Here is a 16,201-nt window from a genome sequence, read left to right on the forward strand (position 1 = left end):
CACTCAACTTTCAACAATCGCGCTAAACAAAACGCTATATCAACGAACGTCAATAATACTTCTGACCGCAGATCAATTACTCACTGTCTACCCAGACATTACATTCCCCTCTTTTATATACCAGCCTACCCTATATCTAGTAAGAACTAGAACATTCGCCAAAGTACATGATAGTTCTAGAAACGTTGCGTCACAGTAGTCATGTGACTCGATGACGCAACAATATATTAACCATCTTGCCATGGGCAGGTCAAAGTACGTATGCCACAACGTTTTAGAGATTTACATTCAAAATTCAGTTAAACTGCATTATTATCATAGTATATGAATAAACTTGGCAACAAAACATAGTTAGTAAATCAAATTTAAGTATTATATAAGTTTTAAGTTCTTAATTTTGTAAGGAAAAGCTTTAATCACTCCAAGTATGAGAACTGTGATTTCTGCTTTCTGTGTCTTCATTCTTCCCTAATTTATTTATCAACCCTCTGAGAAGTATGGAATTTAGTGTAAATTACTCAGTATAATAATTATTACTCAGGCAAAGCATAATTGTTATAGCATTGAATCTTATTTGTTACAGAGCCATAAACTAGAAAACCAGACCCACTTGCCATGCCTACATGTCGCATCCTCTTTTCACAAATTGCCAATAATTCTCTCTGACATTTAATACTATATTATTTATAACTAATAGAAAGTAAAAGATTTAAAATGTCAAATGATCTATTATATTATATTACATTGTTTTCTGGATAGAGAATTGTCTATTTCACTTCCAGTTCAAACTTTATTCTCCCAGAAAACACATTGATGAGCTTAGCTGAATTTTGAATGAATTATTGCAAAGTTAGAAAACCAGAAACGTTATGATAGTTATAGGACACTGTCTGCTTTTTTGCATGTTATTATTATGTGTTTTAAGTTCATTATGTAATTGAGTAAAAAATTATTTAGTGTAGTAGTACCATTAGTATAAAAAAAGTGGGGTTAAATTTCATTCATTGTTGACAGTAAATACTACATTTCCTGTTTCTCTTGTGTATTCTTTAGTTATTATTATAAAAGTAACTAAAATGTAAAAATTAGAAACTTATTAAGTTAGATTAAGTAAGATAAAGAAAAAAATAACAAGGCTCGATTTGTATCAGAGGTTGTCTGGAAGGCTGTATTGGTTGTCCTAAAAAATACACAGACTCTCAAAACAGATATAATTACGACAATATTGATGTACAAAGACCCTAAAAAGATCCAGTTACAAGAATTTTGGTGTTTATATATATATCTTATTTATTTCTAAAAAGTACAATTAATGTTTAGTTTGCAATTTTGCATCTTTATTCAACTAATTTCTGATTCCTTATTTTCCGGGAAGTTTTGTTAGATTGGAAAAAAATAAACCCAAACCATGTTAATGTTACACAGTATCTTGAGAAAACAAACAGTCAAAGACTTGTAAAACTTTTAAACAGAACAACGATCTTGGACAATCACATTCAATATTTTTATTCTAACCAGCTTTGCCTGCCCACCAAGTACAGTAAAGTACATCCTGTAGTAAGACTAGACTTTCTTCAGAACTCTGACCCATACAACTATACCATAATATGTACACAGTGCCTGAGCACTTCACACATACACATACACTGCTGATATGTATTGTCATGAATACTTGTAGTTTGTATTGACCTGGTGAGAGGCAAAGCTAACCATATTTTATTTATTTATACATGTCTCTCGTGTAACACATCATGCTTCATTTCTCCCACAATATGAGAGCACTACTATCATGTGATGTATGTGACTCCTTCTATGCGCCACTACCGAACCATCACTTCAAAGTTTGGCAGATGACGTAAACAGGAAGTTTGTGGTGAGGAGGGTGGGAAGTGTGTGTAGAGGGAAGTACCAATCAGATACACATTTTCAGTATAGGAAAATTATAACTTCTGATATGATACTTTTTTCTGCTCACAAGATTAGTTAGAATCCCACATTGAAAAGGAGTAGGGACTGGTGGGAGGGAAGAACAGACGTATTCCCTGAAAGCATCTGAAGGATACTTCAGTATATGAAAAAAACAGATCAGATGATCTGAGGAGGGGCGCTGCACCACTTCTGAAACAGGTGTCTCATCGCTATGAACAGCTAGGAAAAAACATGGTGGAAAAGTAAGGGAGCACATCTAAGTGGGAGAGGATAAGTCAGGAAAGTAACCCCAACCAGATAAATACATCAACTCAATCCCACAGAAGTAAAGTCAGTAATGGAGGATGCGTCCTATAGTGTAGAGTGGCTAGGGCATGGTGGACCATACTTGATAAGTCAACTACATCCAAAACCACCTTGCTGGGTACCAACATACTTGCAAGGGTAGGATGAGGATCATACCAGCTTCATCTTATATCCCCTAAAAGAGAGGATGTGACAGGTGGGTGTGACAGAAGGGATCTATTTTCTATTTGATAGCTCTATATCCAAAAAAATTGAAGGCTATAAAAATTGTGTTCTGATGCAGTACTTCCCTCTTCTCACAAGATTAGCTATTCTCTATATACAGATTTTTTCTTTATGCATGCCACAAGCCTTCTGCTGCCCCCTATTGGGATCAAATGGTTTCAACATGTTTTATGTAAATCATCATGCGTCACTTTTGTACCAGTAGGAGCGTGACATGCTCACGTGACGCATGGAAAATGGTTCAAATAAGTGGAATATGGTAGTCTGGAAACTTGTTCAAATAACTATATTATCAAACTCTGGAAAATGGTACAAATAAATTCAATAGGGCACTCAGGAAATTGATTTGTTTGGCAGCACTTGTGGTCGGACATGCTTTTTATGTTTGTTTAAAGTTTCATGTTCATCTTCAGTATACTTATGAAGTGGTCTTCATTTATTTTCACTTCTAGTTTCTGTTAAGACTGTTTCTTAACATCACTTTAATCCCCATTTATTACAGTCACATTGTTATTTATATTATTGATTATTGGTTGACTCCTCCTCATTGTGAATTCCAAAGGTCATCTTACCACTTTGGCAGTCACACCTGCAACTAGTACTATGTCTCATACCTCAGGTGCTGGCAACCTTGTGGGGGATTTATCCATGTTTATTCACTGGGAGATTAAACATTACATGTGTTAACTTCTGTCTCCAGACCCCGCTCCATTTCCTCCCAAAGAAGGTGAGCAATGGTAACTGGTGTTTTATTGGGCTCCATGGTTGAGAATGGGCAACAAGGTTGAAATAGATAGACTTTTGTTGTACTGATGCAATCCATGATTCCAAAGACTCAAGAATTGTGTTAAAGGTGTATCGGCACAATAATGAGGCCATACATAAATCTCTAAGATGATGGTATGTAGATGCAAGTTAAGGTTGCAGCATGACCTAAAAGGCCCCAACAACAGAGAAACCATGTACACAAAGCTGGAGGCAAAGATGACAAATGAGTCAATGTGGCAGAAAAAGGAGAGGAAGTCCCCAGAAAACCCCTCAAGATTTCAGTGGGAAACCTTAGAGAAGAGGTGGTATGTAAAGAGATACCAACAAGAGATGAAAAGATAAGACAAAGGTAGAAAATTGGGCAAAAAAGGAACTTAAGAATTGTCTGTCCAGAAAAAGGATAGTCTGCAAATATCCTGGGAGGGAGGAAAACCCAATAGGGATGGTAAGATTGATCACATAGTAATGAAGGACATGGGTCATAGGAAATAGAGAAAAGAGATAAAATGTCACACACCTGAGAAACTATATCCAAAAAGACTGTATTATGCCTAATTGACTTCTCGGGTGGGCATGGGAAGGCACGGCAAAATCAGGAGGTGTAAATGGGCATGTCTCACCCTAGGATGGGCATTTCTCCTGGCTTATGGATGACAAGGATGGATGTTGCCAATGCTCATCACCACAGTGTTGTTCGTATCTTCAGTTCATCCATCATGGGGTGGTTTATCACTTTTCCCTCTATACTTTGGGCTTGTTTCTGAACCTTATGCTTTCTGTTGGGTAGTCAGAGCTTTTTCAAGTTCTGAGTTTAACATTCCATCATTATATGGTTCCATGATTCCAACAACTGCAACTTTTCCGTCCAGTACCTCTTCCTTTGTTTCCCTCCCTTCTTCTTCAACCTTGGTTACTGGTTTTACATCCAGCCTTTCCTGTCCTTTGTATTCATGCCTGGTTTTATCCAGTCCTTGGCAAGGAGATCAAGTTTTCTCCCATCATGTAGCTTTTCTTTTAGCTCTTTCCATACGTCCTTCTTCAGAGGAGGTGTATCAGCACCTATGGAATGTGTTCCGCAGTTGGTTTGCAACTCGGGGATTCCCTGCAGACCATCCTGCTGTGGTTCGAGTGGCAAGTTTTTCACATGACTTTTTGACTGGGGGGTTTCAGTCTTTTTGCTTTTGGGTTTTCAGACTACCTGATTCCATAGCTTTTGTTTTCCCACTACTGTTGTGTTTTTGCTGCACCTGTCCTTACCATGTTCCGGCCTTCCTTCCGGATTTGTCGTCCCCCCCAGATGATCTACTCTTCTGGACTGTGATATTAAGATGGTTCTTCATTCCCTCAATTTACATCCACTTGAACCACTTTACTCGTGTTCCATTTTTCACCTTTCCCTTACAACGTATTTCCTTCCCCTCTTAACCTGTGGACGTCGAAGGTCTAAGTCATTTGCCGTGGATGTTTCATGTATGCTTTACCACCCTACCTATTTCTCTTTTATTTGGATAGTACCTTCCTCCCAAAAATACGGTGGCTATGGAGGGTAACTCCTCCTCTTTGCCTATTCCCTTCCTTATATTTCTCATCTCTACACTCGTCCTAATATGGATAGAGTTCTATGTCCGGATCGTAATCTTCTTTTTATATTACCTGCACCGCTTCCTACCGTGGTACCTGCTCCTGGCTCTTATCCCTTTGTAATCTTCCTCTGTTCGGCATCTTTCCTCTTTTACCTTCACCAATTAGGATTACCTTTTGATTCGATTGGCTTCTTCCTCCCAATTTGTTCCAGGTGTCTTCTCATTAGTTTCAACACCTCACCTTTTCTCTTGCCTTTGTAGGTCATTGGAGAAAATCCTACAATTGTGCACGTGGACTACACCTAATATGTTTTTCTCCCATTATTTGCAACATATAGAGGTTTCTTCTTCGTTGGGTTTTCGTTTTTCACCTGTGGCCATTCTTCATATTTTAGTGTGATTTTGACTGGATACGTTAATATTCATCCTTTTCCTATCAGGGGCCCTTGCTTCATTTCCTCATTATATGGCTCCTGCTCTATGGTGAGTGGTGCTTAACCAGGTATTCTTTTACTTGAAATCTGCATTTTACAGTCATGTTAACTCCTGTTTTATCTTCCATGGCTTCACAATGCTCTCTGTTGAAATGGGGTGTTCCACGATATCGCTTGCAGTTGAATAACCTCACGAATAACCGTTCTGGACTGTACCACCTATGGACTGCATGGGTAAAGCAGAAGAGGATAGCTGCTCTTCCCTGCCATGCATTGAACTGAATAAATCGGTATGGTCTGCTTTTCAAAAAAGGGTTTCATGGTCACCCATTGCACTGTCTCAGGTGATGATGTTCCTCTGGACTCTCCAACGTGTTCTCACCCCCCTTTTTTCAAGTGGATTGTGGGAGTCCTTACCACTTTCCAGTTCCAAGCTGTTGGTCAACTGTTGAGGCACCCTCCTGAATGGGGTCAACACAAAGATGGCTATAACCATTCAGTGCAAAGTAGGGCAGTGGTGTTCTGTGCAATATACATTCACAAAGGAGTGATATGTCAAAGTGCAATTTTTCCCTTTGATTGGGAGCCCTCATTATACCCCCACGTGGGATACATGTATTTATAATTAAATTTTATTGCCCTTTGAACCATGTCTAACTACTATCCCTACCATTATAAGTTGTAAATCACTCGAGGAAAGTGCAGCTCACGTTACGCTATCGAATTACATTACCCACGAGCTGCTCGTGTGCGTGCCGAGTGAACCAATTTAATTACATTATTATTATTACTTATTTTGCCTAATCTAGTCTTAAGTAACTTAAAAAGATCTGTATTTTTAACTTTAGTTACTTTTATAATAATAAATGAATAATAAATATGAAAAACAAGAAATAAAGTACTTACCCAATCTTCTTTTTTCTTGCCCTCAGTTGTTGAGGAGAGTTAAGCCTGATTTTTTATAGTAATTATACTAAAGCACTCAAAAATTTTTATTTAATTAAATTATGCACCAAAGAATATAGACTATCAACATGCAAAAAGTAGACAAATTCATTTACCTCTCCAATTTTTCCTGGCTTTTGAACTATACGACAAGAGCCTTTAGAAATTCATCCAAGCTAGTAGTTAACTTTCCCATGGGAACGATGTTGCAACTCCGAGTTAAATTGACAATTATCTGTTCAGAACACAACGGTATACAATATGTCATTTGATAGATGAAAACCTTGACTTTCTATTGGTTATAGGTAATATATAATGAAACGTAAGAGGGAACTATCAATGAATTGTGAAAGAGAGGATGTTTCACAAGTGGGTGTGGCAGGAGGGGTCTGATTTTCTATTTGAAAGCTCTAATCAAACAAAATTGAAGGCTATGAAAATTATGGTCTGTTTGAGCAATAACGATTTTGTAGAGAGTATTTTACGTTTAATTTCATACATTTTCGAGGGGTGATGGATAAAATAGGGATGATGACACGTTAAGACAAAATGTATCACATGCATCACACTATTGGAAATTCAGGATTTTTTTTTATACATTTCCTTGTAGAATTAAGAACTTAAAACTTGTATACTATTAAAATATGGATTATTAGCTAAGATTTTATGATATTGTAATTGGTATACTATAAACAAAAAGTAGTTTTATAAAATTTTGAATGTAAAACACTAAAACCTGTGTCATGCATAGTAAAGGGTACCCGGAGCAAGAGGGTTAACTAAGTTTATATACTTTGTACTTCTTTGGCAATGGAATGGAAAAGAATTCAGCATGTCTACGTCGTCTATCTTTCTTCAGGGCTTGATTTTAATGGTTGTCCGAGAAGACTAAAAAGTTCATTGGATAACCAACGTAAACCTCCCCATGTTGTCTGATGGATGATTAGTGCCCTAGATCAGACCCTTACTCAAAACAACATCTCAGTCTAATGTACACTTATCCATGCCCACACTACACACATAATGTTAACCCTAATCCTTGACCAAAATTATCAGTAAATTGCCTAATTACGAACTCAAAAATTTGAACCCCCATAAAAATATCTTTTGGTCCATTTTTGGGTTAAAAAAGATTGCACTTTATACAAGAGAAATGTTGGTACAATCCATCAAAAGGGCTGAAAATGTTAGGAGAAGTTGTGATTGGCTAATAATGCTGTTTTAGTCATCTAACTTTTTGTTGTGGACAAGCTGTGCCTCTGTGCTACTTTATGCATGTAAATTGTGTTTGGAGTTCAACTGAGCATGAATGGCTATGTGTGGTAGCACAGTACAGTGTATACAGCTCTGTTAATTACATTGCAACAAATTGTATTGTGTGATGTTTGTATGCATATGTATGGGCGGGCAGGAATTTGCAACAAAAACAAATGCTGATAACATGAATATTTAGTGAGATTAATTTCCAGTATAGATGTATAGATGCTTACAACAGTAAAACTGACATGGCTATCTCAGCTTCTTACCAATAAACCTTTGGTAGAAACTAAAATGATCAAATTTACAAAATCAAACTCAGAATTTTCATTGTTAATCATCTCAGTTGAAACACTGACCTCCTTTCTGTTATACGCATATAGGCCTAAAACTAACATTAGACAAACCAGACCAGTCTAGTCTAGGAAATACAAAAGACCTAGCCACCATGAGAAAAGCAGGAAAATCCATGAACATAATGATAGCTGCAAACAAAATTTTAGGAAAGTTTGAACAATACGAAACAGAATATCAATGAATAAAATAAGGCTAGCTTTACCTGTCTCGAGGTCAATATAAGCTATGAATATAAACTATAATACATGTCAGCAGTGTAGTTGTGTACATGTGCAGAACTCAGGCATTGTATGTGTATTACGGTATAGTAGTATGTGTAAGAGTTCCAATGCAAGTCTAGTCTTGCTGCGGGATGTACTTGGTGGGGGCTAAGGCTAAGCTGGTTAGAATAAAAACATTGAATGTGATGGGCCAAGATTGTTGTTCTGTTTAAAAGTTTTACAGGTATTTGAATGTTTATTTTCTTAAGATACTATGTAACATTAGCATGGTTTGGGTTTATTTTTTCCAATCTAACAAAACTTCCTGGGAAATAAGGCATCAGAAATTAGTTGAATAAAGATGCCAAATTGGGAACTAAACATTAATTGTACTTTTTAGAAATAAATAAGATATAAAAACATCAAAGTTATTCTAATTGGATCATTTTTGAGGATCTATGTATTTTTTTTGGATGACCCATGATTCAGGTCAGGTTGTTTGAAGGACATCCTAGAAATTTCCTTAAAATCGAGACTTGTTTTGTAGTTAATAACCCCATCTGGAAATGTTATAGTTGAATGAAAAGTTTGTTGCTCGTACATTTCACCAATAAAACCTAGAATGGTTTTGCCAATTGATTAAATTTCATCAATTCATCAGGATGTTGTTTAGGAAATAGTTAAAATAAAATAACTGTAAAAATATTGCTCATAACTGTGATTACAAAGTTTACATTTCTTTTTTCAACTATAACTTATTGAATCAACTCTTTTTGTGTTGTAAGTGGAAAGCAGAGATCCAACGATAAATTTTAAGTTTGCTATTTTTTATTTTTTAACATGCCCATTATAATCGTTTTTTATTTATTTTCCAAAAATTCCTTTTATGTTGAGTGAAACCCTGCTGTATGTAGTAAAGTTTATTTAAAATCAAACTACTGCTGGTAAGAAAAGTTCTTTATATATTCACTTGTTTCTTAAACTGAGAGTGAAACTACATACATTCTAAATTTGAATATAAAACTAAATAGTGGCACATTTACTATAATTTTATATAATTACTATTTACATTCAGCAAGGACAATGCCGACCTGTTACAGAATTTGAAAAGTTAAATAGAATAGGAGAAGGTACTTATGGAATTGTTTGTAAGTAATTTTGCAAATATTTAGTGTTTCAGTAAAAGAGGGTATTGTAGTTTACAAGCTTATTTTGGAAATATGACTTACAAAATTGTCCTTTTGAGTATGAGAATTTATCTCTACCATAGTTATTTTCCTGGTTTAATTTGCTAAGATAATATGAGGGGTGCTTGTGATCTTTAGTAAAGTTACAAAAATGAGTGTATAGGCTTTTTAGTCCTATATTCCACCACTGATAATTTACTTTTGAAAACTCTGGTTATGGATTATTGATCTGCAGAGCAATTTCCACTGCAGGAAGCTTTTGAGTCATAGACTGGTTAATATTGTCTACTTCTGTATTTTTTTAAAGTACATCAATACTATGAGGATGACCATTTTGTGGGCCCATTTGATAAGCCCACAGGAACTTTCTCTAGGGAAAACATTAGAAGATGGTATGGCATGAATTCCCATTTGTAATTGCATCGTGTGGAGGAAATTGATTGAGTTTTAATTTATTGGCATCTTACTTATACAGGTGTGCTATTTTCTTATAATATAGCAGTGTCAGCATGCTAACCTGATAGTATACAGAGTTCATCTTTTCATTTACCTTACAATTAAAGACCTAAGTACTGCAACAATTATAAATCCCCTGGAAGAACTGAGACTTTGTCTTCTGTTTGTTACTGTTAAATGCTGTTTTTGAAAGTAGGTCTTCTTTTCATGGTTCTTGTTTTTGTATATCTAAATATCTTTGTGAATTATAATGTTTGCAACTCCAAAGTAGGTTCCTATTGTAACTTCAGTATACTACTGTGTTCTTGAGCCAAAAGAAACCATTTAAAGAGTTGTGGACTGTATTCTCTATGTTATGGATCTCATCTCATGATCAGTCTGCAATAGAAAGGGGATTTTCTATAAAAAAGGATATGTTTGATAATAACATGAGTAAGGAAGCCTTTGTTGCTTTTAGAAAGGTACACAAAAGTATTAAAGATATGGTGTGATCTTGACTCAATTCCAGTAGACTGCTTGCGTGTGTGCCTCTTGAAACATTTTTATTATAATATTATTATTATTTATTTTACCTAATCTAATCTTAACTAAAGGATCCCTATTTTTACGTTTTAAAGAATAAACATGAAAACAAGAAATAAAATAATTAACCATTCTTATTTTTTCTTGCTGTTGATTGTCAAAGGGAGTTAACCCTAATTATTATATTCTAATGTTTGTAATGCACCTAATAATTTTAGTTTGATTAAATAATGCACCAAACAATATAGACTAATAGCATGCAAAAAGTAGACAAATTCCCTTACCTCTCAAAATTTTTCAGGCTTTCTAACTATGTGACAAGAGTCATTACAAATTCATCCAAGCTAGTTGTTAATTTTCTCATGGGAACGATGTTGGTACTCTGAGTGAAGTTGGTATTTAACCTTTCAGAACATAACATTATACAATATGTCATTTGATAGATGAAAACCTTGACTTTCTATTGGTTATAGGTAATTTATAATTAAATGTAAGAGAGAGAACTATTAACAAATTTTCAAAGAGAGGATGTGAGGGGTGTGTGTAGCAGGAGGAGTTTGATTTTCTATTCTATAGCTCTGTAATCAAACAAAATTGAAGATTGTCAAAAATATGGTTGGTCGGAGCAATGATGATTTTATAGTGAGTAATTTATGTTTAATTTTGTACTTTTCCAACAGGTGGTGGATAAAATAGGGATGATGACATGCTAAGAGAAAATGTGTCACGCGTGTCACACAATGGGAAATTTAGGATTTTTTTAAATATTGCCATGTAGAATTAAGAACTTAAAACTTGTATACTATTAAAATATGGAGTATTAGCTAAGATTTTATGCTATTTTAATTGGTATAACAACAAAAGATAGTTTGATAAAATTTTGAATGTAAGACACTAAAACCTTGTGGCATGCGTAGTAAAGAATAACCATTGCGATAGGGTTAATACAAGTTAACAGTTTTCTTTTAATAGTATCAATGTAGCCATGCTGACAGCAAGGAAAAGTAAGCTTATAAACTACATATGATGATTGTAAGGTAGAATCTGGTTCTTAAATCTGAAGAAAAATCATAAGTGAAAATTAGGTTTAAACGTATATCGTAACTGTATCTCTGGGTTCACCTTTCAAATGATATTTTTCAACTGTTTCTTAATAATGAAAGAATATTTACACATGACCGATAAACTGCTGTCAAGAAGATATTTTGGAATTTCAATTATACATGGAATATTAACACTTCACTTATTTAACCCTTTTGCATTGGGTAGGTCCAAAGTGTGCATGTCATAACCTTTTACAGAGTTACATTCAAAATTTAATCAAACTACTTTATTATCAATATACTTAGCATCAAATGTAGTTAATAAATCAAATTTTAATATTATTTTATGTTTTAAGTTTTTAATATTATAAGGCAATATTAAAAAAAATTCTGAATTTCCCCTAGTGTGAGAAATGACATTTTTTATCTAGCCATTCCCTCTTCTCTAATTTATTTACCACACCTCCAATAAGTATGAAATTTAATATAAAGTACTAATTTTAATATTGTCATTGCTCAGACAAAGCATAATTTTTATATTCTTCAATCTGGTTTGGTTACAGAGACACTAAATAGAAAATCAAACCCATCTGTCACATCCTCTCTTTCAGGATTTGTTAATAGTTCTCTCTTACATTTAATACTATATTGTTTATAACTAATAGAAAGCTTTTCATCTATCAAGTGGTTTATTGTGTTGATTTCTGTACTGAGAAGTATTAATTTCTCTTTCAGTACAAGCTTTGTTCTCACAGGAAATACATTGACAAGGTTAAATGAATTTGTAATGACTCTTGTTGCATAGTTTGAAAGCCAGAAAAATTGTGATAGTTATGGGACATATTATGCTTTTTGAATTTTACTATTCTGTGTTTTTGGAGCATTACTTAACTAAATAAAAAATTATTTATTGCAGTAGTACCATTAGTATAAAAAAGTAGGGTTAAATGTCATTGACAGTGGACAGCAAAAGATGACCCAGGTAAGTACTTTATTTCTTGTTTTTCATGTGTATCTTTTATTCATTATAATAAAAGTAACTAAAATGTAAAAATTTGAAAATCTTAAGGTTAGATAAGTTTAGGGTTATGTAATGAAACTTTTCGTAACTCTTGCCTTTAAAATAATTACTTTTAACACACTTGTTTCATTGTATCCATAATTTTGTCTACACCAATGGAACCATGATATCAACAATGTGAATAGTGACTCAATTGCAGTATCATATCTAAGACCTGGTTGGGAGTTTTTCCTCTCTCTGACTCTAGCGTGGATGTACTTGAACTTTACTATATAAATGACAGTAAGAAAGTGCACACGTGCTGTTGCGTGTATGGTACTTGAGTACAATATGTTTGATCTTTCACACAAGTTAATTTTAACAAATGTTGTTTTATGTGGCTTCACAATACAAAGACAACTTAAACTACCACGATTAGTGAATATATATCAAAGTTTACAGTACAGGAAGTTTGTATAACTCTGACTGATCCCTGGCTACATGGTACATACTGTAACAAGAATTTACTAAAGAAAAGATACGCCATAAATTACAAAGAATGTGACTTTCCAGCATTTAAAAGATTAGTCTATGTCACCTTATTCTCATTATAACTGTCCAAAGACAAGATTTGCACTGTAATTTGAAACTTAGGCTCTCCCAGTGTGGAATATACAGTGTATGTGTTATTTGAAAGTGCCTGCAAAACTTCACCTCCTTTTTGGACACAAATGTATTTAGTATTTTATCATTTTCTTTTCTTAAAAATTAAAGTTTCTTTAGTAGAGGTTTGTTATTTATAACACCTTGCTTTTTTAGTAGTTGTGTTTTTTACACCATCACTCAGCATTTATATTTAGATCTTTCCATTTGTTTCAAATGTAATTCAATTTTTTGATGCTTTGAAACTTTTACATTTTCATTTTTTGCATAATTTGTATTTTCACAAAGACGTATTTGACTATACATACAGTTTAGAAGAGCATACACATTCACTTTTTTTGTGTACTTCAAATATCATGGTTTTTATTTATTTTACATTATTGTGTTCAGTTTTCATTATATATGTATGTACAAAGATTTCAGTATTTGTTTGAATAGTGTACAACTTTACAGTTTATATGTAAGTACTTCACAGTTTGGTTTCAACCTGGACTTGATTATCATCTTCAGATAACTTTAGGGTAACAGTACTGAACTTTAGTTTTCATTTATTTTTGCATTTACTCATGATTTGTATAAAAATGTACAATAAAGTTTTTAGTGTACATCTATATGAATAGTGTATAAATGTACAGTTTACATGTAAGTTTGTAACAATTTGGTATCAGCTACTGATATGTGATTGTTTATACTTGTCAGTGTAGCTTTTAGTTTAACTTTGTTAAACTAGTTTTAATTTATTTTTTGCACCTACTCATGATTTGCATAAAACTGTATCTGTTTGTGATAATTGATGCTCCTCTTTTCTGTATGTACCTTGATTAACTTTGGTTGATAAGTGTTATGTAATTTCATTTCCTTCTGTTATAACTTTTTTGGAAAATATCAAAATAAATTGTTTTTTTATGTTACTTACTAGGAAAAGGTTAAACATTCTTTATACATATATTGCTTGTATATTATCAATAATTTTTAGAAAACATGTACATACAACATTTATTTATATTTAATTTTCAGAAAAATATTAATCACCATTTACTGTCATATGACTAGCAGACAGCTAGTATCTCTGTAACTGACATGGTTGTTTCCACATCTTTTACAACAACAATAACAAAAACACACCACCAGGTGTAATTCTGCCCTTGCACCTTGTTCTCGTTTGCTGTGTTTATTCATAGTAAACTAATGCACTATCTCTCACATATTTTGGTGTTCTCCCCAGTGTGTATTCCTCTCCCTCCTTCTAGTGGAACATGGAGAACCCTTACTTTCTCAGTCTGAAGCCACTGGTGATGTCATTATGGAGAGTTTCCTCTGTGAGTACTGCCTTACCTATGAGAAGAGGCTGGTTAGGCCCATCCATCAATTGAGTTATAGGGCTGAAGTGTTTCCTGGAAATGTAGCACAGGACACCCCTTTACAATATTTCCCAAGCAGTTCCTAGTAATATGTCTAGCCAGATGGGACTTGGACTTGCCTCATGGTGCAGGTGAGAGCTTCTTCTCCCTTCATATTTTCATACAGTATCTGTATCATGTAAATATTTCACCAAGATGGAATAGCCTAAAGCTCTAGCTGCATTACCCATTGTCACGTTTTACTCACTATTGCAACATGTTACCACTGGTACTGGATATACCTGACATGCTTTACTGTAGTTCTCTCTGTGATGTAAATGCACAAATTGGGCATAGAGTATTCCATGCTTGAGTAGAATGAAGTCTCCTACCAAATGTTGCTTCACTAGGCAAAACTTAATTTGTGGGAGTTGCAACCTATGGGCTTTCCCTTTCTCTCAGTATTTCAGAAAGGAGCCTATTTTTGTAATTGATCAACACTGGCTCTTTCAACATTCTAGCAGTTAGTGGTTCAGAGAGGTAAGTAGAGTCTGAAGTTAACCTTCTTACTTGAAAACATATTTCATATGTCACCCTATTGTTAGGGGAGTTTACAACATTATGATAATAATGTTATAGATTAGCACAATACATGTAGATGTATGGGGGTGGGAGTTTGTCCAAGGCTTGTGGCATCTGCAAGAAATTCCATGGCAGTTGTGTGTGTATGGTAATACTTCTTAGTGGTGCAGAGTGGTAAGTATCTAGCTGAAGTATATTTTCAGTTTTCTCTAGAAAGACTGAAAGGATTGCACCACAGTGTTTTGAATAAAAATGTGTTTTAAGTCCATAACAAAGCCATTCTGAAAAATGCACTCACTTGCAAGGTGAAGTCTATGGTTACGAAATAGAACAACCAAACCCCCAAAAAAGAACATTGCAGTGAAGTTGGCCATGTTTCATGTGACCATTAGCAAAACAATAAACAAGAATTTGAAGTTAGTGAGACTTAGAAATTTGTCAAAATGTGTGTGGTTTATGATTAACATCAACATCATTTATAGAAGCTTGTTATTGGTGCAGTGGAAATTGTATGTTGGAAGAAAGCATAACCATTAGTATCAGAGTAACATGATCAGTGATGGAGGAAGTAAATATAAGGGCAGCACGAGATTATAACATTTTTATAAAATACAATTATCCTTCTTTGTTTATGGATTTAAGTAATTTACTTTATATGAAGCACATTTGAAATTTGAAAAGTGTAATCATTATCCATCTAGCTGCATTGATTATAGATTATTTTAATAGATAGAGCTAGAGACTCTAGGACAAATGAGATTGTTGCAATGAAGAAAGTCAGAATGGAAAGAGAAAAAGATGGTAAGATAATTTTTTTATCTTATGTAATTCAATAGGGTAACGTGAACTGCATGTTTGTTTAGTAATTTACAACACAGTACAGTTCAAAGGGCAATAAAATTTAAGTAGAAGTAGATGAAAAATGTAGTTTCATGCTACAATTTGAAGAAATTTCGAGCAACTCGGATTTATTTAATATTTTTTATGGTGGTTATGAGGTTGGTCAAATTGACCAACTTTGTATACAGTTAGGGTAGAGAAAATGACAAGGTATAAAATTTTACTGGAAAAATTGCTTGAAATTTATTTAGGAAGTTTTTGAGTTTATACAAATGAAATTTGACAGTTTCAGATGATGAAAAGTATTTTTAATTTTAACATGAAACTCACTTTGCTTTCAGAACAGACAGCACTTTGATTTCATATATTCATGGAAAAAGTTTTAGTGAAAATACGTCATTAATATTCTGATATTTTGGCTATAAAATACTCTTAATGCTAAATGAAAGCTTGCAAAATTTCATGTAGATACACAGAACATGCTAGAAGTTACAATATTAAAACTATAAAGGTCAGTTTGAGATCAGGAACTTGGCTGGTTCAACCAAACTTTTATACATTGAA

General features: G+C 33.9%; 1 protein-coding gene across 1 annotated transcript in view; it reads left to right on the forward strand.

The window, feature by feature from the left end:
- LOC106464985 (cyclin-dependent kinase 10-like) overlaps positions 1-16,201 on the forward strand; it is a 161,055-nt gene that overhangs the window by 7,340 nt on the left and 137,514 nt on the right. The window contains exons 3-4 of the mRNA XM_022392802.1: positions 9,080-9,152; positions 15,527-15,598. Coding sequence (XP_022248510.1) covers positions 9,080-9,152; positions 15,527-15,598 — 145 coding nt within the window. The remainder of the gene's footprint in view (positions 1-9,079; positions 9,153-15,526; positions 15,599-16,201) is intronic.

The sequence above is a fragment of the Limulus polyphemus genome, unplaced genomic scaffold, assembly GCF_000517525.1.
Source record: "Limulus polyphemus unplaced genomic scaffold, Limulus_polyphemus-2.1.2 Scaffold1802, whole genome shotgun sequence".
Classification (NCBI taxonomy): Eukaryota; Metazoa; Arthropoda; class Merostomata; order Xiphosura; family Limulidae; genus Limulus; species Limulus polyphemus.